At 40.8% G+C, this 23,376-nt stretch overlaps 2 protein-coding genes across 5 annotated transcripts in view; both read left to right on the forward strand.

Annotated features, from left to right (window-relative positions):
• Window positions 1-4,422, forward strand: part of UNC80 (unc-80 homolog, NALCN channel complex subunit) — a 227,977-nt gene extending 223,555 nt beyond the window's left edge. For all 4 annotated transcript variants that reach the window (XM_046019112.1, XM_046019110.1, XM_046019111.1 and 1 more), the window contains one exon: window positions 476-4,422. In XM_046019112.1, coding sequence (XP_045875068.1) covers window positions 476-742 — 267 coding nt within the window. In that variant the 3' untranslated portion in view covers window positions 743-4,422. The remainder of the gene's footprint in view (window positions 1-475) is intronic.
• Window positions 4,423-5,807: 1,385 nt separating this feature from the next.
• On the forward strand, window positions 5,808-23,233 carry RPE (ribulose-5-phosphate-3-epimerase). Its single transcript, XM_046019240.1, has 6 exons — window positions 5,808-6,028; window positions 12,094-12,173; window positions 17,529-17,668; window positions 18,063-18,197; window positions 18,873-18,959; window positions 21,264-23,233. Exons 1-6 carry the CDS (start codon window positions 5,907-5,909, stop codon window positions 21,384-21,386), a joined length of 687 nt encoding a protein of 228 aa, XP_045875196.1. The 5' UTR covers window positions 5,808-5,906; the 3' UTR covers window positions 21,387-23,233.
• The last annotated feature ends 143 nt before the right edge of the window (window positions 23,234-23,376 follow it).

The raw sequence follows: 23,376 nt of genomic DNA on the forward strand, positions 1-23,376 counted from the left end.
ATCCTCTGAAATGAGAGGAACCCTCTATTCCAATCTTTTTCCTCATCATTTTGATATTTTTCTTGTTTTGATTTTTTTTCTTCTTCCAATTTTTATAAACAAATTCCCATAGGCCCCATGTTCTTCCCAGTGGCACTTAAAGAAAGCTAAGGGGCAATATTACTACACACGTTTGTAGAGTGTTTAATGGTTAACAAGCCTTGTAACATCATCATCTCCTTTTATCCTCACAGTCTACAAGGTAAGCAGGGCAAAAAGATACAGTCATGCTAAAGCTTAGGAAACAGGCTTGCAAGGTTGAAGGGGTCCATATAAGAACTCCCATATGGCTAAAGGGTCCATATAAGCTTGCATATGCCAAAGCTAGAGCTGGGACTGGCCGTGTGCATCCTTGCCCAGCTTCAGGAGGACAATGACATTTTTGATTCTCTTCCCTCCCACCTATCCTGCCTTTCCATGATCCTTTTGATGACAGAGTGAGCCCCTCCCCGCCAAAGAAGGAGAAAAGAAGGAGGACGCAGAAGTGCAAGGTGCTCCAGCCCACGGCCCCCTCTCTACGCAACTCTCAGACCCTGATGAATTCACAGGTCTTGAGACCTCCATCCTCCTAAAGCATGGAGACACCGTCCTTCACATCAGCGAGGAACACGGCATGGAGAACCCCCTGCTGTCCAGCCAGTTCACTCTTACGCCCACCAAGCTGGGGGAGACTGATGGAGACCTAGATGAGTCTCATGTTTAATTCCATATCTTGTTAAGAGTGGCAGGTGTAGACAAGACGTGGGAGGGATCGCTTTGCTAAAAAGTGAGCACTTTTGCTTGGAAAAGATGAAAACACAGCACTTTACATCCAACGGGTGACACAAATCTCAGTAGATTTTGCTGCTAATGCGCACGTTTCATAAACATCTTTAAAAAAATCAATGGCTAAGATAATTTGGTTGTGTGAAGACCATGAAAACCAGGGAAGACTAAGAGGAAAGAGCCATTTCACTGCACAATGTTTATGATTCAAGAAGCCTTGAGCAGTTAAAAATATATACTATTATGGAGCTGCTTACTTAGGAATCTTAACAAATAATATGTTCTAAAAAGAGAATGCAATTTTTGAGATTACTCACATTATACATCTCATGCAAATGTTTATTTTTATAGTTTCAAAAGTATTAAATCAGGTGGCTGTATGAGTAGCAATTTACATAAAAATGATCAATAAAGAAAATATTAGTTTGAGAAGACTAATAAATAAGCCTGCAGCCATTTTTGCTTTGATCAACAATACAGCCATTTACAAGAAGGAAAAAAAATACTATTTTTAAAGCTGTGGATTTTTCAATATTTATTTTTCAACCGCCATTTACCTTGCATGTTGTAAATCAAAATGCTAATGCCCTAAGATCATTCCATCTCACAACCACGTTAGACAGAAAATATTCTGAAAAAGAATCAGACATAATTTTGAATTAAGAACTTAAACAGCCTATACGATGATGAAAACTAAATGTAAATATAATAGCTAGAAAGAGATGGTATTCCTACTTCTAGCCATGACCACATCAATGCCAAGATTAGGAGATATTGGAAGATATGATTACAGTATCCTGTGCCTGCCCTTGAGGGCATATTTTCAGATATTAAGGTTATTGTTAGAATTGGGTCAATAAAATAACTTCTTCTCAATGTTAACAATTTTCCTACGATCCTTTAGACATCTACGTTTATGAGGAAAAATTATAAAGTGAGCAATCTCTTCATAGACACCGTCAGCTTGTGTATTTAACGTCAAGAAAAGCATAAAACTTAGAAGGCTCATGAGGCCTTATCTAGAGTGTTACTGATCCTGTAGTAGGGCTTGGTATCGTATAGTTCAAAACTGAATTTCAAAATTTTAACAGTTTACTTTAGAAAACTGTTACATAACTACTAAACTTATAAAAATTCATATATGTACCTAAATTGGTGTGGGGTGTGTATGTGTGTGTGTGTGTGTGTGCACGCGTGTGTGTGCGCACGGGCATTTTTCTAGTCCTCCAATTAAAGTTACAGCTTTTGATTACATTGCAATGAATTGAAAAACACATTCTGTATGCTTCAACTTCAACTATGTCGACTATGAAAAGTATGTTTATAAAGAGAGAAGACCTGCTGAAGTCACCCAAATCACAAAGGAAAGTTATTTTTTCTGTCAGAATTGCTTATTAAGTAGGTATTGCTTAGGTTGTGATTTATACTTTCAAATAGAATTTGGGGGTTTGGTCCCATTTACTAAGAGAATGAAAGATATCTGTGAGTTAAAGATGATGGACAAAATGAAAATTTTCAAATCTAAAACTTGAGAAAATAGAGGTGGTGTATGGCCTCCTTTAATGTTTTACACAATTTTCAGAATATGTACTTAATGCTGAATTAATTTTCAAGTGCAGAAATATACATATAAAGTGGTTTTATGATTCTTTCTAAGCTGATGTATTTTGCCTGTTAAAAATTATGCTGCTCAATTAGTGTTAGAGGCCTTATGTTTGGTAATTACGAGTGTCTGGGCTATATGAGTCTCTATATATGTGTGCACTTTGTTCCAGTTTTATGATTCTTGATCCAAATTCTCCACGTATAATTGTATCAAATATTTAAAAAGTAAAGGGGTCAAAGAAGATTGTTGAATATCTGAGAATTCTAAATAACTTTATGTGTACTTAAAAAGTACTGGGCTGTTTTGAACATGATGATATTGGCATGTCTGCCTTTCAGCCTGACTCCTTCACTCTAGTGTTATGGAAGTCTGTTGGAAACATTTTTAATAAGCTAAGTTGTTGTACCTTGCAAAAAAGCCTCCACTCTGAGAAATAGGGCCTTATAGAGTGGGAATGTTTTCATACTGGGACTACTGAGGTTTTGCAGATGTGTGCATCTGTTCCATTTAAGGTGCCCTTAAATGTGTTGAATGTAATGTGTTGAATGTTTATGTGTAATTGATAAAGTATTTATATGTATGTGCATAAGATTGTCTCAAGATGTATTCTCAGGAGTACTGTTACCTGGAGTTTGAAAGAATAACTATTAAAAAAAAAAAACAGTTGGGGAAGATCAGAAAAAAATTCAAGATAACAATTTTTTGTAATCAAAATATTATTGAGTATATGACTAAAAATTATTGTATATGATAAATACAGATTGGTCATACTAGATTACTTCTTAAGTTTTGATGCTTAATGATATTTATCTTGTTTAAAGGAAAATCAACACAGGTATCTACTACCCATGTATAAAAAATTGGACAAAACCAAGAGGTTGCTTCTTCTGAAATTATCTTTTGAGAGACCTCGAAAATAAACATGTATCATCCATTATATTGGGTATAGATTTATACTACTCGGATTCAACTAAAGCAGTTCAAATCCCGGATACAGCATTTTCTACAACAAAACATTTTACTTTCATTTTTCAGTATTTGCTGCTTTTTATAATTCTATTAGATAAGTTATTTGATTTTTTCCAAAAAGGAAACTGAGCTATTGAGTGCATTGGGATAAGTCACTGAGAACCACAGTATCAAAAGGCATAATTGGGCATGACAATAGTGAAGGTTAAAAAAAAAAAGTATATGATGTTTGGCTGTCTGGTTAGGGCCTGTTGTACAGGCTGGGAATAACTGGCTTGCTCTTTCAAGCCTGCAAGAGAACATTAGGCAGGGTGACATCTCTCCTTTCTTTAGTATCTGTCCCTTTAGTCAGTGAAGAACATTCTTCACTCTGCTGCCTAGCTCTAAGCCCATCTAAGATGAGACAAGGGTATTTAAAGGGACCAACAGGGAAAAAGGGGAGATAAATGGAATTATAGTCCAAAATGCAAACTAAATACCCTTCCTCAAGTTATACAGGATACTTTATGAAGTCTCTGGAATTTGCTGCTATCACACCGAGTTATGCTGTTGCCCTATGACCTCACACTTCCAATTCCATGGCCTTGTCTTGGTAGTGAGCAGAAAGTCCCACTTCCTCATTACTTTAGTGGGTCTAAACTGCAGCATTTCAGAAACAAAGTTTGGTTTGACACTCAGGACAATAAAAACAAGGGCAGAATGTATTTGGAAAAGCTTACGACAAATTTACTTACATTATTTCAGGATCGTTTAGCATTACAGATCAATGTACCTCCATATTTTTCAATAGCCACTGTGACTGCAGGATGCAAATCCTTTATTAGCCATTTTATAGGTAAAAACGAAAGATTGATAAACAGCCAACTTCCCTCAGATGACTTTGAAGTCTGTTATGAATACTGAATGACCAAAGAGCATGGAAAACAATGCATATGAATAAATACTGAAACGTTTATGAAAGATATTTATGAAAGATATTAAGACCTCTGTGTTTGAATATGCACATATAATAAAATAAAGCTAAAAACATTCAAGATGCCTAATTAAGTTTCATTTCTCATTTCTCGACATAGGGAATAGGTTAGCTTATTCAGAAAAAGGTTCAGTTTGCATGGGTGTGCCTTGTTGTCTCTTCTCAACCCCCACAGTCTGGTTCGACGTCACCTTTTACTTAGACACTCTCCACTTCTTCCCTCCAGCTCTGGTGGAGTTCCATTTTACTCAAGCTTTCCACCAATATCCTTCAAAATAAAGCAGGATGGGCCACTTGGGAAAATGGGTACCCCAGCTTGATTTCTCTGCTGATTGTGACCTGCTGGAATTGTGACCTGCTGGAATAACTGGTAGATTTCCCGGGAGGAATGTGAACGAACTAGTTGCCCTCTGAATGTGGCCTGAACCACCATGGAAGCCAAGTTACCATCAGCTGTCTTTTGTATAGAGTAGAAGTGCCCATTCCCTACCATCTAAGCTATGCTCTTGCTAAATCCTTTTTTTCCCCCCTCATGTGGTTTTATTTCATCTGGTCCTGACTCAATGACCCTAGACACATTTATCAGAGAAACAGACACTCTTACCCTCTTCCAGATTGTGTCTGGATAGTAAATAAATGTATTACAATTTGTCACCGAATTACTGAGAGGGAAAAACAGAAGGTAAGGATGAGGACCGGAAGCCCAGGAGAATAGTAGTAATAACCACCACATTTTGTACTGAGCACGACATCACGAGCTGGCTGCCTTACCTGGATTCACTTATCTAATCCTTGTAACAACCCAAGACTGGGAGGATCCTAACAGATGAGAATTAGGAGGCAGGGGGGAAGGGACTGCCAGGTTACCTAGTTAGTTCTTGGAAGGGAGAGGACTCTGCCCTAAATCTGACTCCTTCCCCTCTTCAGAGGAGTTCAAGGAGACGGAGATGAGAAGAAAGGATTTTATTTATTAGAGAGCGAGAGCGAGAGAGCACAGCCCTGTGGGGGATGGGGAGGCCGAGGAAGAAGCAGACCTCTGGCTGAGCAGGGAGCCCAAACTCTGGGCTGGAACCTGGGATCATGACCTTAACAAGGCAGATGCTTAACCTACTGAGCCACCCAGGCGCCCCTTTGTTGTGTTTTTTAAAGGCAAGCACAAGAGCTGGAGAGGAGAGGAAAGCAGTGCAGATGCAAACTACAAGGAAGCAAAAACTGAAGAGAGAACAAGAGCCGGGGAAAGGGAACTGCAGGGCATGTAAATCAAAAAATTTACAAACTCCTCGAATTCTGTGAGGACTGGGAAATCTAAAACGCTTATATTGCCAGAAGGAAGGTCAAAGAAAAGTACTGGCCTGCAGGTGAGGCCCCGCCCCCAGCCCCTGGGCGGAGGGCTCCGACACCCCGGGGAGGCGGGACTTCCTCCCCGCGGGCAGCTGCTTCCGGTAGAGTCCGGAAGACTCTACCGGGAAGGAGCTAAAACTGCGCAGCCAATCGGGGCAACACTTTCGCCTCACTGGGCGACTCGTGGGTAACTTGCTCTTGGGAATCAGCACCATGGCGTCTGGCTGCAAGATTGGCCCGTCCATCCTTAACAGCGATTTGGCCAATTTAGGGGCCGAGTGTCTCCGGATGCTGGACTCTGGGGCCGATTATTTGCACCTGGATGTAATGGACGGGTAACTCCGCGGGGCTCGGGTCAGGGTTGCCGCGCGGGGCGGGCTCGGCGCACCTTTATTGAGTGCCTGTTGGGTGCAGGGCTTCTCTGTACCGCGGAGCGCGTCACTCGAAACGCGGTGCTGAAAAAGGGGCTGGGGTGAGAGTCCTGAAGGCCCTTCCTGGAGCGAACCCGAGGCGGAATCCTGGGCTGCGACAGCGTCCCAAACCTCCACCTTTTCCCCTCCCCCCACGTAACGTGTGGTCTCCCAGCACTTGGGACCGGGTCGCAATCGTAAACCTCTAGGACACGTCTCTCATTTTCAGTTAGAGAAACTGAGGCCCAAGGGGATAGGCATGACTTGCCCAAGTTCATATAGCTAGTTAGTAGCAAAGCTGGGGAGACAGGTTCGGGAACGACGAAGAGCTTGGCGCCGGTAGTGAGATTGCCCGATTGCCCGAGTTCTGCCATTGGATGGATCACCTGGGACAAGCCACTTAACCTCATTGAGCTTCAGTTTCATTCTGTGAGAAATGGAAGTAATAATAGAACGTACCGATTAGCCAGCTTTGGAAGATGAAATGAGCTAACACGTAAAGTACATAGTGCCTGGCATACAGTAAATTCTCTGTAATTATTAGTTGTATCATTGTTCGAATTTTGATTTTCCTGTTTATTTTCTCTTCAGGCACCCTGCTCTTCAGGGAGGTCAGTTTTTTGTAAGTAATGTTTAAGCACTGTAGTTACAGCACATAATGTTGTTCAGAATCAGGATGATGCTAGTTTCTTGAAGTTGGCTGTAAAATGTGGAAGTGAACCTAGAGAAGACAGTAGGACTCTCTCAGGATTACACAACATTGTGACAGAATTGCAAATTGTGTTTTCTTGGGTTGGCCAAGTAGTTTTTTGAGCCCGGCTGATAACTAGCCTGAATAACAGCCATTACCGCCAGTTGGGCAGAAAAATAAATTTATTTTAAATAGGTAAAACTCCTCCTGTTGGATCACATGCAAATTTACAAATTTGTGTTATTTACAAAAGACGATCAGTGACTTCCTTTTCTTTTTAATGTCACTCCTGTTAAAAGAGTTTTGTCTTCCTTTGTTCTGTCTGGTTAAATCTGTTGTTTCCCTTTTGCATCTCCTTCATTTATCAGTATCCCAACTGGTAATGGCAATATCTTGGTCTTAGAACACCAAGAATTCTAGACTAAGTGTGTGAGATTAGTAAGTATTATGTCTCACAAAAACTTGATTTTTGTTGTGCTATCGTAGACATAATTCTGCTTTTCTGGAAAGTTCTGAACTTTTACATGTAGCTGAATGGTAAATGAAGTGTGTACTTCATGTCCGGGACACAGTTTTGTGTCTGAGATACCTACCTCAGGATAGAGCGGGCTACAAGTGTGTGTGTGTAGTCTTTCTAATAGGGAAAGCAGTTTGGTTTTTAAATAAGTTTTGTACCATGTTTGAATAACTGGAAAAAAAATTGTTTCCATTCACAGGTTAGGAATATTAGGAATATTAAATGATAACGGTAGTAGCTAATATTTTTGAACACTTAACTATTTCTGTTCTGATGCTCTTTGTGGTTTAAGTCACACAACCTTATGAGGTGGTGCTGTTATTGGCATCAGCACTTGACAATGGGGAGGGGAATTGGACATAAAGAGGTCAAGTCACCTGTCTGAGGTCTCCTAGTTAGGAAATGGAGGAGCCAGGATTAGAACAGAAACTATTGTCTTCTGTGGGAACTGGGCTTGTAGAGAACGAGTAACACATTCTTTTTCCTTAAAGAGTAACTATACACTTATTTTTGTTATTTATTTCACGTCTCTCCTGCTAACGCTATAAACTCCCTGAAAGCAGGGTCTCTTTGGCTCACCTCAGTTCTCCTCAGGTAAAGCACCATGACAGGCTTAGTTATAATTGGTTGAATGAATGATTGGTTCTGTGATAATAGAGGTTTTTCTAATGAATCACTTTTGTCCCCTCCCAGCCCTATGGCAAACCTGGAGCTTATTAAGATAAAAGTATTTGTTTTTTATTGATGCCTTTCCCACTTTACCAAGTAACCTTTTGGTTTGACAAAATTAAATCTTCCGAACACCATTTTAAAGCCCTTTCCCTTTTAACATTCACAACTTTTTGAGCTAAGAAGTATTTTTATCCCCCTTTGCAGAAGAGGAAACTAATTTAGGGATGGTCAGCCTCTTCCTGATGTCCTACCAGAAGAGGCAAAGCTGGCTGGTTTCTTAGGCCAGGTGTATGAAAGTCGGGGTCTGGATTCCCTTATCCAAAGTGGCCAGCCACAACTTACCTTCCCTCCAGATATTGCCTTCATGCTTTTCGTTTTCCTGGTCCCTTTAAAAAAAATCTCTAGTATGACAATTTGGATGCACCTGTTTCTCTCTGAAGCCCCCAGTTTCTCTCCTGATTAAAACTGAATGTCTTCATCTTGAAAGTCAGGAATGAGTTTTGGGAATACTGAGGGAGTGGGGGGACGGTGCACCAATATGGTTGGATATTTGAAAAAAAGAACAGGTGAGTTCTCTAGAAAAGAACATTAGAATGCTTATACACCTATCATGACAGGACAGTGACCAGAAATGTGTTGGTAGGAACAGAGGAAATACGCAGTTTCTAAATTGGTTGCCAGGATTTAAAGTTGGGGAGATTTCACATTAGTGCTGGGTTGCTGACCTTTGACAGACAGCCAGAGATCTGCCTGTAGTGGGTCCACAGTGGGCTGGAGCTGAATGGCAGCCATCATCACCTGGGCTAGTGGATGTTCTTCGTTGGTCTCCTCTCCCCATCTGCCCTGTTGTGCTCCTCCATGTTTTCTGCTAGCCCCTGTAGGCACATGAAATTGAATTTCCTGATTCTCAGGAAATTGTTTCTGGTTACAGCCTTGCTACATTTTAGATCAGACTTCATCGTCTTCTTACCATCTTAGCCTTGTTGGGAGATCTGGTAAAGGTTTTATCTGCCTGAAATGGATTGTATGACAGTTACAAAGTTTAAGGTTCATGATGATACATGATGAGAGAGAAAATAATTGTATACCTGTGTTGGAAGCAATTATAGCTTAATCTCAGTAAGTGTCTGGGGGGAAAAGATAATTTTTTTATTGATTTTTTTATTGTGTTTTCTTCTTTGCAGACTTCAGAACGTGCCTTTAAGGGGAAAAAAAGACAATGTAATGGTGAAGCAGGCTTCCTTGATAAGAATTTCTCTTCATGATAGTAAAGTAATTTGGTATTTTCCAAGCCAGTCTAAGAACTCCCAGGGGAATCTGTCAAGAATTCAGATTCTCAGGTCCTCTTTGGTGTCACAGGGTTGGAGGAGGGCCGGTAGATACTTTCGTGACTGGTGCTCCCAGGATTACTGTTGTCAGGCAGATTAGGACCCCTTGACTTCCATGCTTGGGTTTGTTGCCTTTTTTTTTTCTTTCGGCTTAACCATAAGCCTTTTGTTTCTTCTGAGGGTGTGGGTAGGTTTCTGTCCTTCCAGTGGCCGAGCGAACCCAGAGCATTGCTCTGATCATCAGTGCAGTTAGTCCTACAATTTGAGGATCAGTAGTTTTAGGTAATATTTTATTCTTGTTTCCCAATAAATCAAAGGTATATTTGTTGTTTTTCTCCTGTTTTTCTCAAGATGTGTGTGTTTAGATATATGTGAAAGTAGACAGTCTCTTTTGGTTGTAAAGGCAACCTAAAGTTGAGGCAACAAAAGCCCTTCCAAGGCCATGAAGCAAATTACAAGAACAGGGAACAAAATCCAAATCTTCTGTCCCAGAGTTGTGTAATATCCAGTAAGCCTCACTGTCTGCTCCTCTGGTCCTCAAGCTCTAAGTAAACACAATAAGCACCTTACCTGTAGCGAAGGCAGTCACTGCTCTTGAGTGAACAGTAGAATGATTTCCTAAGTACCGGAAAGCCAGCCTCCAAGGACCACAGTGTTTGCGGGTGTCCCTACTTACCCGGTGTCCACCTTCCCCGGTCCCTCTCAGAGGTGCCCTGATTCCTGATCTCTCCTCCTCCCCTGAACTTTCTTTTTTTTGTTAGTCGTCAGTAGATGGGCAGGTGAGCATAGTAGTTAAGAACCTGAACTTTGGGGCCAAGTGGCCCGTGTTTAATGCCGGCCTCTGGCACTTACTGGCTGTGTGACCTTGAGCCTCTTTTCATTGTCTGTGAAGTACAGGTAACAGGAGCACCTGCCCCTTTGTGTGGTGTTAATGAGTTCACATGTGGAGCATGTTTAGAATGGTGGCTGGCCCTCGTAAGTTTTAATATTTTTATGAGCACTTATTCTGTCTGTCCTCTAAGGTTAAGGTGTTGATCATGGTGTATTCTCTGTTCAGCTCTACAAATCTAATCAGTTAACAGTCCTGTCGTGTGTCTTTATTTCCGTTCTTGCCATTTGCCAACACCCACCTCCTGTCTTCCGGTGTACTGCCCGGTCCATCATCCTATTTTATTATTTGCACCTTATTTTTTATTTGCTTCTTGCTTTAATATTATCATTTTAAGTCATCTCTACACGTACCGTGGTGCTCGAACTCACAACTCTGAGAAGGGCAAAAGTCACATGCTTCATGGACTGAGCCCACCTGCTTCTGGCTTTAAAACCTTACCTCACATGTACCGCAGGATGGAGCCCACAACCACCAAGCCTGGCATCCGATAACCTTAGTGTGACGTAGTCGGCCTCCTGTTCCTCTCATGCTCGCCACGCTGAACACCACCACCTCTCCTTCTTTGAATATGACTTGCTTATTTCTGCCTTTGCTTCATTTCTTTTCCCATCTTTACAAATTCTCTTTATTCTGTAAATCTTGCGATCTTCCCCTCTTTTCAAGTGCCATATTACTTTCATATTGCCCAGTTTTTGTTTAGCTTTTCTTGCAATCCTTGTGTAGGGTAATATCTGCTACTTTTAACCAATAAAGCCCAGAGTTCAGTGGGTTAATATTATAAAGTTTGTTCTCAGTCCTGTCATGGTTGAGTGTGAATGTCCTTCCGTGAAGAAATCCGGAGACATCGTCTCCTTCCATCCTGTGACTCTGCCATCCCCTAAGGGTTTCTCTACTGATCGGAAGGTAAAGTGAGAGCAAAAAAGGAACACTTCTTAACCTCCTGGGTTCTGTAGTGCCACCGTCACTTAAATTCACAGTCCTTTGGTGAGCTCCAGTTGCACGGGCCACCTGGATACGAGAGGAGTTGGCTCTCACCAACAGTGTAACCGCAAGGTCATGGCTTCTGTTGAGGCCTTAGCCATCCCTTGCCAATGAGATGGTAAGCTTCTCTAGGTAGGCAGGAACTCCCATATTTCTGTATAAAACTCAGGCTGGTCCTTGTATAGAGGGGGTTTTGTTAAACACCGTAGTGAGCTAGTGATTGAAGGACTACCTGAAGTACTTTGGGTCGGTTGTGAGGAAGACCTCATTTGACTCCTGCCTCCGCAGATTATGAACTGGGTGACTTAAGGAAGTTATTTATCCTGTGCTCTTCAGGTGGAGATAGAACAGCATCTCCCTCATAAGGCTGTCGTGAAGGTGTAATGAAAGCAGGTATAACACCTGGCTTGTTATAAACCCTCCGGAAACGGTGGTTATTAATATACACATCAAGCTGCTTTGCTGATAGTCTTTAAGAAATGTTAAATTAATTGTCATTTAGTGCCCTGTGATAGAGGTGGATTAGAAGTAGCCACAGGCATCCTGTGACAGATGAGGTTTGAGACCCATGTTAAAGTCCAGAACTTCCTAACTAGTGTGTGACTTGGGCAAGTCATAACTTTTGGGTTTTGATTGTCTTCCTTCCATTTTTACCTGTTGGATGATGAAGTATGGAGTTAAGTCTTGTGCCGTTTTTATGATTTGTTGAAATATCAAGGAAATACTCCTTTGAAAAGCTGAAATTATCTAGATGTTTTTGGTATCGTTTAATACTGTTGACATTAAATATTGCATTGAAAAATACTGCAATCACAGATGATCCTCCTAACCCCCATGAGAATATGTTTGAGAAAAATACAGAAACTGAGTCGAAAACATTTTCAGAGTAAGATTTTGTTTGTCTTATAGGCATTTTGTTCCCAACATCACCTTTGGGCACCCTGTGGTAGAAAGCCTCCGAAAGCAGCTAGGCCAGGATCCTTTCTTTGGTAAGTGGGTGTTGTACTGTCGGAAGCCGGATGTGTTGCTCGAGTAAAGGAAAGGGAGCCGGTTTATTTCTCAGCTTCCAAACTCATCTTAACCCTTTCACCCGTGCTCTGTGCCGAGGCTCCATTGGCTGCTTGTAGTAAGCCAGACTCTTTTCTTGCTTCAGGGCCTTGGCAGTTTTCGCTGATCTCTTTGCCTGGAGCACTGTTCACTTGGCCAGCTCTGCCTTATCTTTTGGCCCTGAATTATTGGCATTTCCTCAGAGAGGCCTTTCTGAACACCCCATCCTAAATTAACCTTTGTCCAGTTACCCTATCACCTTCTGAATTTTCTTTCTAGAACTTCCTTCAGTCAGATTACTTTTATCTAACTGTAAACTCCTTTAGAGCAGGAATTTAATCCACTTCATTCACTATGGCTTTCCTTGGGTAATCGTAGACACAAAATTGGAGTTTAGTGTAATTGTTACATCCGAATTTAGAGTGGAACCAATTATTTCATGCAAATTGGAGTTTCTGCAAGTGGGGCCTGTGTATGCTCCACTGTGGTGTTGTAGGATAAGGTGAGTTAAGACTTTGAAGAAGACACAGTAACCTGGAAGTTATTTCTCATGAACAGGGATTTAGTCCTCACGTTGTTATTGCTCTTTTAAACTAAGTTAGCTGTGGCTTAAACTTAGATTTTTTTTTTTTTAAAGATTTTATTTATTTATTTGACAGAGAGAGAGATCACAAGTAGGCAGAGAGGCAGGCAGAGAGAGAGGAGGAAGCAGGCTCCCTGCGGAGCAGAGAGCCCGATGCGGGGCTCGATCCCAGGACCCTGAGATCATGACCCGAGCCGAAGGCAGCGGCTTAATCCACTGAGCCACCCAGGCGCCCCTAAACTTAGATTTTTTTTATTTATTTATTTTTTTTTTTGGTAGATTATGGGCCAATTTTACAAAGGATTCTAGCTGCGCGGTCCTATATGGTTGTCACTTTAAGTCAACTTAATTGACAACTAAATGTCAATTTAAGTTACTTCAGATTAAAAGAAATGAAAGATGAAGCTTCTCGGTGGCATTAACCATATCGCAGGCTCTCGATAGCCACGTGAGTCTGGTGACTACTGCATTGTACGGTGCCATTTGTGGAACATTGCCATCATTGCAGAAATGTCTCTCGGGCAGAGCCTTATAGTATCCATGGACTTTGCACGAAAGAAAATGTACCTTATCAGTTTATGTAGCAGAAGGGAAACTGTGTTCAATTAGCACATTCACCATTTTGAAATTTTCAGATAATGGAATATAATCCTCTGATGATCTAAACTTTTTAATTACATTTGAAAAAATGATTTTACCAAGAAAAATTTGTCCTTAGGAATATCAGAGGTGAATACAATAAGTAACCTTGTTTGTGCCCACTGTGCCATGGCTGCAGAGTCCTGTGCATCTGGCTCTGTATGGATTTAAACGAATTCTTTTTTCCTTTTTCTCTTTTATTTGGACTCCTAGCACCACTTCTCATTGCTGTCTGTGTCTCCGATGTTTGTGCCTGTCTTACCAACCCTATTGACACGACCACACACACTCTGCTTTTTCTTTCTGTTTTTAGTTTATTTGCCAGTAAACTTGCTCATCAGTCTGTCTAGAAGTGGATCTACAATAAAAATGAATGGATTCCAAATGCTTTAATGTTTGGGTTTTGTGACCTTTCTTTCTTACATTAAGAAGGGTGTTTTTTGTTTAATTCTTGGATTTTGGTTGTTGTTGGGTAATTGATTCATGTGTATATTCTGAGAAATAATTCACAAGTTGCATGTATAACTGCTAAAGTTCTGAACTGTTCAGTCTCAGTATTGAGTAGAAATAACCATTAAGCAATCAAGTCATTGGGAAAATCTGTGGGTTTTGTGTTTTGTTTTTGTTTTTGTTGTTTTTGTTTTGCGGTTATCTAAATCTGCAGTCGTCAGGTATGGTCTGAGCACCCACAGGAATCCCTTGCAAATGGAACAGGAGGTGAACACTGTTTTCATAAGATAGTGTTAATTGCCATTTTTTGTACTTATGGTACAAAAGCGGTGGTGAGTTTGCGTGGCCCGAATCAGAGCAATGGTATTGAACTATCCAAGGAGTTTCTGTGTTACTCTTCGTCACCCTGTTCATACTAAATATCCTTGAAGAATCAGTACAGATTATTAATTACAGTAAATCTTGATCCTTAGGTGAGTTTCTTTTACTACTCTGTGTGGCAGAATGGGAAGTACATATGAAGCATTTCTCCTGCATACGGGGTGATGATGGTTTTCTCGAAGAAAACCTCTTGCACCACTCTGAGTTGTGAACTGACTGGCTGCCTTTCTCACCAACGCTGTTTTCACTTGAATGAACAGCTGGCAGATGAACTGTGGTGATCAGACTTGGGTAACTTACGGCCATTTTCTTTGAAACAACTGAGTTAGCCCATCACTTCAAGGGAGATACCTCATTTTTGTTTCCACTGATAAAGTTAGAGCTTGCAAGTGAAAATTGGAATTTTGAAAAACTTGATTCTGCCTCTATGAGGTCATTAGCTTTCTGCTATTTACAGCTGTTCTGATAAAATCTGAAGTGATATTAACAAGTGTGATTTTCTGATAGAATATAATGAAATGTGTCACTCTTTGGAAGATCTGTGTCATTCAGTGAACTGGTACTTAAAAGATCCATTCAAAGTGTAGTAGGATAGGCCCGCGGCTTTCAGCGTAACAAAGTGCAGACAGTTCCCTGGGAGAGTTTACAGATGCCACATTGCAGCTAACCTTTGTAAAAGTCCTACTTGTCAAGTTTTTGGGTAGAAATAGAAGAATATCTGCACTGGTCTGAAAAGGCTATTAATGTACCTCTCCCTTTTCCGTGTACTTTTTTCCCTTTTCTTCACATAAAACAACATAATGCAACCGACTGCAGAGCAGATGTGAGAATAGAAAGGCCTTGTGTCAGAGCAGGCAGTAGGAACTTAACAAAAGTGTAAAATAATGTCACTCTTATATTAATGTGATAGATTTATTATTGCTTATTATTTTTAAGTGAATTAATAAGTAGACACTTAAAAATTTCTGTTTGAATTTTTTTTTAAGATTTTATTTATTTACAGACAGAGATCACAAGTAGGCAGAGAGGCAGGCAGAGAGAGAGGGGGAAGCAGGCTCCCTGCTGAGCAGACAGCCCGATGTGGGGCTCCATCCCAGGACCCCGAGATCATGACCTGAGCCGAAGGCAGAGGCTTTAACCCACTGAGCCACCCAGGAGCCCCGAGTTTGAATTTCTAATACATTTTAAATATTTATAAATATAGCCCACATCAGCAGCACTTTGGGAATTGTCAGTAATTCTCGAAGGAAGGCTGATGACAGAATGTTTGAGAACTGCTGACCTCAGTACATTAACTATAGGCAGTTTCACTGACCCGTGGCTCTCTGAACACTGGAGATTGTCTAGTGAGGGCTGCCCATGGGGCCTGCGTGCTGGAGACTGAACGACATAGCGGTCTGGTAACTTAAGAAATGAGTAAACTAGATATTTTATTTTTTTTTTATTTTTTTTTATTTTTTTTAAGATTTTATTTATTTATTTGACAGATCACAAGCAGGCAGAGAGAGAGAGAAGGAAGCAGGCTCCCTGCTGAGCAGAGAGTCCGATGTGGGGCTTGATCCCAGGACCCTGGGATCATGACCTGAGTTGAAGGCAGAGGCTTTAACCCACTGAGCCACCCAGGAGCCCCTAAACTAGATATTTTAAAGCAGATTGATTTTTTTTTCTTTGTTTAGAACACAAAGAAATAAACACCAAATAGAGTCTGTCTTTTAAAAACAATGTTTTACCTATTTTTTTTTAATTTATTTATTTGGCAGGCAGAGATCACAAGTAGGCAGAGAAGCAGGCAGAGAGAGAGAGAGGAGGAAGCAGGTTCCCTGCTGAGCAGAGAGCCCGATACGGGGCTCGATCCCAGGACCCTGAGACCATGACCTGAGTGGAAGGCAGAGGCTTTAACCCACTGAGCCACCCAGGTGCCCCCAATGTTTTACCTATTAATCTAGGTTTTATTTTTGTTACTTTTGTTAGTTTGGAAATACAAACTTTAACCTTGCCTTCATTTGTCAAGTAGTATTCTCTTTTTCCTGATAGTTTTCAAAGCCTTATTGCATTTTATGGTCTTGGTCGAGTTCTAGAATACTAGAAATTTTTTCTTCACTATAGCTCAGCTGTATCAAGTATGCTTCCTCTGGCAAAAAACGGTCTCGCAACTCTTCTTAGCACATCCATCTGGCGCTGGAATATTTACTGTTTTCTTCCTGACAGCGTCGTTTCTCGATTCAGCCTCTTTTAAGCCACCTTCTTCTCGTTAATCGCTCCTCTGTTTTAAGTCAGGATCCTACAGAAGGCCACCCTGTTTCCCCTCGCCTGTTTCTGTGACTTGAGCTCTCCAGTTAGGATGCGGTCAGACCTACAGTTTCCTCCCACACTTTCCTGGCTCCTGCCCCCTCACCAGCCACCGTGGTAGCCCACAGCCTCTCCGGCTGGAGCCTGCCGCTTCTCACCAGCCTCAGTGGCTGCTGTTGTCCTTGCTCCCCTGGGTGACTGCCATGGCCTTCTCCATGAGATCTTGTCATTTCGCTCAAGATCCCACCATGGTTCCCCCCCACCACACCCCCCCATCTCATGCAGAATAAAGCCCAGTGGCTCCAGAGCTCTGAGTCCTGAGTCTACTCACCCTTTGCCCCTTTGACCTCACCTGTTCTCCCCTCCCTGCCGCAGCGCGCCGCCCCCCCCCCCCCCCCCCCCCCCCCGCCCGGGCAGCCGGCCACACTGGCTGTATTAACTACCATCCCAGTGTGTACTGTGTTTACTTCTTTTCTTTCTGGTGTGTCTCCCCTGCTAAGAATGTAATCCCCGTGTCAGCAGAGGCTTCTGTCCGTCTGTTCTTTGCGCTGTCCCTGGGGCCTTGAGTAGTTAATGGTGCAGTAAGTGCTCCATAAGATATTGGTCGAATCATTTAATTTAGCTGTCTTATTTTACAGATGAGCAACTAAGTCTACATAGATAATAGGACTTTTTAAAACTTTTTTAGAGTGGCATTTCCTGGACCTAGGTTTCCTGAATTCTAGTCCTTGTCATGTACAGCACCATATGCTTTGGGTGGAAAAATGTGGGGTTTTTTTGTAAGTGAGTTTAACCAAAGCCCTATCTAGCTATACAGAAAGGTAATTACTTAAGAATTACTTTAATACCAAATAGTTCATTATCCAAAGCAGCAAAAACGGTGGGCTGGCTTCAGTTATCTGAGCCAGGTTTTTTCCTTTCAGCAATACTTAGGAGTTGTGTCTTTCCTTTCTAGACATGCACATGATGGTGTCCAGGCCGGAACAGTGGGTCAAACCAATGGCCGTAGCAGGAGCCAATCAATACACCTTTCATCTTGAGGCTACTGAGAACCCAGGGGCATTGATTAAAGACATTCGGGAGAATGGGATGAAGGTGAGAGGTCAGCAGTGACAGTAATGTTCTCGACTATTCGCTGTCAGTGTGGAAATTTGGGTGGAAGATAGGAAGTGATAGGCAGACAAGACCAGTCAGACTGAAGCAGCTGTTCTTCAGCTGAGAAACCAGCGTTTAAGTATAACTTGTTGGGTAGACAGGATTTCTAGATTCCACTCGTGTTTCCTGAAAATGACTGCCTTTTAGAAACATTTACATTTGGGTAGCCTTGTTGACTTTAAAAAAGTACTTATAATCTGAATAATTGATGCATTCCATGTCTGTGTCTGTTCTGTTCTCTAAGAACAGATATTTCTACTGGGTCTGATGTACCACAATTATATAATATATAAATAATTGCTAATGTGATGTAGCAAATTTGTCTCTGTTATAGGTTGGCCTTGCCATCAAACCAGGAACTACAGTTGAGTATTTGGCACCATGGGCTAATCAGATAGATATGGCCTTGGTTATGACAGTGGAACCTGGGTTTGGAGGGCAGAAATTCATGGAAGATATGATGCCAAAGGTAAAAAACTATTTCATTTGGGGGTGAGGCTTTTATTGTTTGTGCTCATTCGGCAAGCGTACATTGAACCACTTGTGTATTTAGACCTGTCTCGCTCTGAAGGTGATATGGGAGGTCACTGTAATACGGTGTAACAGATGCTGTAAAAGATGGAGGTTTGGAAATGAGGAAAAAAATTAACATCTTAATCTTGAAATTTTCTGTCAAAGCTATTATCTCTGTTGCCTTTAGACCTCTTGGGAGATCTCTTTTCATTGAGTATTGAGGGTTTTGTGTTTGTCTTGTTGGCATGGGGTATATTCTCTGCAAAGGCATGACAAATTGAATGCTGTTTCCCAAACAGAACAAGCCTTGCTTTTATGAAACTGAATTTGTTTCAGTATATGAAAAAGGAAAGTATCCCCAATTGTAGTTTGTATTCATAAAAAGTTATCTGTGTGATGGGGTGCCTGGCTAAGCCTGCAGCTCTTGATCTCTGGGTTCTGAGTTCGAGCCCCACATTGGGTATGGAGATCACTTAAAATAAGTAAGTAAGTAAACAAATATTGTGTGAGATATTTGGAGTTGTGTTGCAGTGGCTGATGATGGCTTTTTGATTTTTTGTTTATTTGGTTTTGTTGATTTCCCTCCCACGTATCCACCATAGGAGTCACTTATTTTTTCGTGTATATCTAGGTTCATTGGTTGAGGACCCAGTTCCCATCCTTGGACATAGAAGTCGATGGTGGAGTAGGCCCTGACACTATCCATAAATGTGCAGAGGTGAGACCGCTCCTCAGCTGTGACCCAGACCAGTTTCCTTTCAAATGTGTCTGGTAGGACATTGTCTTGTGCACCAAAGAGATTTCCCCTTCATTTCCTAAATTGCCTTTCTTTCTGGGAAGAGCACTTTTCTTATTCAAATGTAAAACTATGAAAACGAAGAGCAGTAAGTGATATATTCTCAAGTATATGTTCATTAAAAAGTAAGTCTCAGCTATCTGAGTAATGCTGAAGGAAATTTTTTGTTTGTTTTTTTGTTTTGTTTTGTTTTTTGGGGGGGGGGTTAAAGAATATGCATAATGCCAGCCTTTCGGAAATTATTAAGTTCTAGGACTTGGAGTAAGACATTTTTCCAAAACACGGAAAGAAAACATACCTGCTTATAAGGTGAAAAGATGGTTATTTTGTGTAACTGAGGTGTATTAGTTACTAGTTTGTCCCTTGCAAGAACTGACTAGAGCTGTTTCTGATGGAAATCTAGGTCTGATTTCTAGATGCCTGTGGTCCTCTATGTAGAGGTGGGATGAGTTTTCCCAAGTAAGTAGCCCAGCCAAGTTAGGCCCGAGTTTTATAAGAGAGTGCCAGCCCCGTGATCTCAGGGTTGTGAGATCGAGCCCCACGTTGGGCTCCACGCTCAGTGTGGAGTCTTCTTGAGATTCTCTCTCACCCTCTGCCCCCCTGCTCGTGCTCTCTCTTTAAAAAAAATAAATCCTTGGGCGCCTGGGTGGCTCAGTGGGTTAAGCCGCTGCCTTCGGCTCAGGTCATGATGTCAGGGTCCTGGGATCGAGTCCCGTATCGGGCTCTCTGCTCAGCCGGGAGCCTGCTTCCCTCTCTCTCTCTCTGCCTGCCTCTCTATCTACTTGTGATCTCTCTCTGTCAAATAAATAAATAAAATCTTTAAAAAAAAAAAAAATCCTTAAAAAAATGGGGGTGGGGTGCCAGCCCTTCCGGTAATACTGCAGGCCATTAAAGTTTATAGGGCCCCTTTTTGTTAAGCGACATGCTCTAATCGGCACTTTCAGTGTTTGTATAAATGCCGTACTTTTCTGCTTGGTACTTCTCAGAAGCTTGGCTGTGAGATATTTACAAAAAAGGAGTGGACCAAACAATTAGTGAGCGTATATCCTTTGACCGCTTTTTACTGAACTGTGCTTTTGCTGCTGGGCTTTTCCTGCTTACGTGTCAAGCTGTAACCCTATAAAACTGATGTTTGTTTTCATTTTTATGAGAATTGTCATTGGAGATGCAGTGTGCTGTATCACAGAGTGACAGTGTCTCCTGGGAGGAATTTTCCTCCCTTCCAGGGCCTCTCCCAGTAGCTTCCTGGTACTTTGTTCTGGTAGCAGACCACAGGACAGATTGGGTTTCCCTCCTCGAGTCAAATCTGGGGAGCTCAGAACTAAATTTGGACTTACCTTACTTGCTTTTCTCTGTGATTTCTTGGCTTCCACATTAAGAAGTATCTCAGAAATCTTTCTTAAACCCTTCAAAGCCTCTGTGGGATGCAGTGAAGCATGCATTAAAACGTTTCATTCTTTCTGACATCAAAATGAGAAAATTTAATGTTGCCGCATTTTATAGTTTCACATTTTAGCAGTAATTGTCTACCAATTCATACACTGTTGGCCCTTGAAGAACATAGGTCTGAACTGCATGGGTCCTTTTTTAGAGTATTGTATTTTCCTTATAATTTTTCTTAACAATTTTTCTTTTCTTTAGCTTACTTTATTGTAAGAATATGGTACATAATACATGTAACTTACAAAGTATTTATGAATCAGCTGTTTATGTTATTGGTAAGGCTTCCAGTTAATAGGAGGCGATTAGTAGTTAGATTTGGGGGAGTCAAAAGTTACATGTGGATTTCTGACCGCACGGCGGGTCAGTACCCCTGACCCCTGCATTGTTCGAGGGTCAACTACATAAAGATGAAAAGATACTTTGTTGTTTTTAATAGCTGGGTCAGCATTGGCATATTTTGGAGAAACCTTAATAGAATTGAGGATTAAAGGTTTTTACAGCTTTTTCTAAATATTAGCAAAGATGCAACAATGTTGCTTATTTTAAAGGTGGTCACAAGTCTGTGATTTCATAAACCCATTTAAAAATAACTTGGTATCTTCACTTGGTAAGTATTTCAACTTTATCTTCATTGAACTAGATTGCTTAGGTCTGTGATCCCAAGGTAGCTTTCATATGTGCAAGCGCTGACAGTGCAAGGATAGAAACTCTAGTCCGGAAATTCTGTTGGAAGCCTCTGTGCATCTTCCTTTGAAGCATAACCTGTATGTTTACTTCTTCCAGGCGGGAGCTAACATGATTGTGTCTGGCAGTGCCATCATGAGGAGCGATGACCCCAGATCTGTGATCAACCTGTTAAGAAACGTTTGCTCAGAAGCTGCTCAGAAACGTTCTCTTGATCGATGAAACCACAAGGAGTCCAGTGTTTATGCTCATGAATTCTTTTTACTGGAAGACAAGAATATTGACTATCAAATCCTATCACAGCTGAAGCAGTGCTGTTTTTCTGAGCAGCTATTCATTCCAGTGACTAAAATCTATTCTGCAGAACGTTCCAAGAGGTTAGAAATTGGTGTGTATAACTGCCTTTTTAGTGATGGAATTTAAAGATTAATGTGGTAAAATACCATTTTTACCGGGAGACTTGATTTTTATAAAGTAAAAATATGGCTGTATTAAGGTTATAAACAGAAGTGTGTCTTAAAGCCTAATGAAGGTGTACTAGCTACTATGAAAAAAACGTTTTTTTCCTGCATTTTCCATCTTCTCATTTCTTGGTTTTCCAAAGCAAAGGAAGTCCTTATTCCTGTTTCGTGTTATTTGGATTTGTCTGTGCACATGACAACATGAGTAGAATGGAACTTGTGAAAAATCTAAGTTTGAATCTGGTTAGGATGGCACACTGTATTCTTGCTTCTTTTACATCTGTTTTTTACTTTGTACCTTATATTTGATACATAAAAACTGTAAACACAGTGTATGAAGCCCAGGGATTTCAGGTGGACTGTTCTAAAATTACAAGTATAGATTTTATCAAGTTGTTTTCTTTGTCAGCTCTGCTGGAGGGGCAAGTTATACAGTGATCCCACCCGTTCCTTTTCTTCCCATAATCTTGTGCTAGCTTTGAGCAGAAAGGAAAGGAAAGCTTCTATTTGGAAGTACTATTGAGTTGAATTGGACTCTTCTCCTTTCCAACTATTTGACTTGACTTCAGCAAATCAAATCAACCAGTCTCTTGTATCTGCTAACTGATTTATACATTGAATATAATTATAATAACCATGTAAGGTTATGTTGAGCATTAAAAGAGATCATATGCTATCTGCAAAGCTTCTGCTACTATTCCCAGAATTATAGGGTAGTAGAATTGATGCTCAATACAAAGTAGCTGTCATTTATATTTTGTAGCCTATAAAGTCCTTCATAATAGCTCATTAAATTCATAAATCAGTCTTAAGAGTAGTAGAACAGGTACCTTTGTCCCCATTTAAAAAATGAATTTACTAGAGCTCAGCAACAGGTTGGTCCCATGGAAAGAACCCAGTGGGGCACAGGAGTTCTGGGTTTGTACTTTTTTTTTTTTTTTTTAAACAAATGGAGCCCTTGGGATGTAGATAGGCAAAGGAAGCCTCTTTTATGTAACATTGTCTTATTTGCAGTCTAATTTAACGCTAAAGCAGAACCAGATGGCTGAGGATATTCTGGATACTATGGATTTGACCCCAAGGATATATACTGTATTAATCCAGCAAAGACGAGGTAGGCCAAAAATGACAAGGTACAGAGTTAATCTGTAAACTAAATACTTAAAACTGTGTCCCAGATTATACTTTGACCACAAATGTGTTATCTGTTACTTCATTCTTGCCAATACTCTTGCTATATAATACGTATGGCAGGAAATAAACAGGTGACAAGTGTCATTAAACTTCTTTAGGCTACTATGAGTTTTAAGAAAAAAGGTTTGAAAAATGAGAACATTAACACTTCCACATGAGAGCTTGCTTGGTTTTTTTCTATCCTACAAGGTAAAAATTTGTCCTTTTATTTTGACTTAGGAAAGGTTTGTGCCGTGAATAGGTGGCGTTTAATCAAATCAGACCACACGAGGCATATAGAAATAACTTTAATTAAAAAACTTACATAGAAGATTATAATGTCAGACATGACAAAGATTTGAGCTTATTTGCCTAGACACCTTGGGTTTGTCTGGCTTTTGTTTCCTTTTTTAAAAATAAATGTACAGTAAAACTACAGCAAAAATTTGTCAGTATTGAATTTGCATTTTTTTCCTTCCTTAAAGGGACTAGTATAATTTCCAATCCCTAACAAAAAACTTAGTGTCAAATCCCCCCAGACTAGGCCAGATGGCCAGGATTGTCAGTTCTATGGGTAT

The sequence above is a fragment of the Meles meles genome, chromosome 9 (assembly GCF_922984935.1).
Source record: "Meles meles chromosome 9, mMelMel3.1 paternal haplotype, whole genome shotgun sequence".
NCBI classification, from domain to species: Eukaryota; Metazoa; Chordata; class Mammalia; order Carnivora; family Mustelidae; genus Meles; species Meles meles.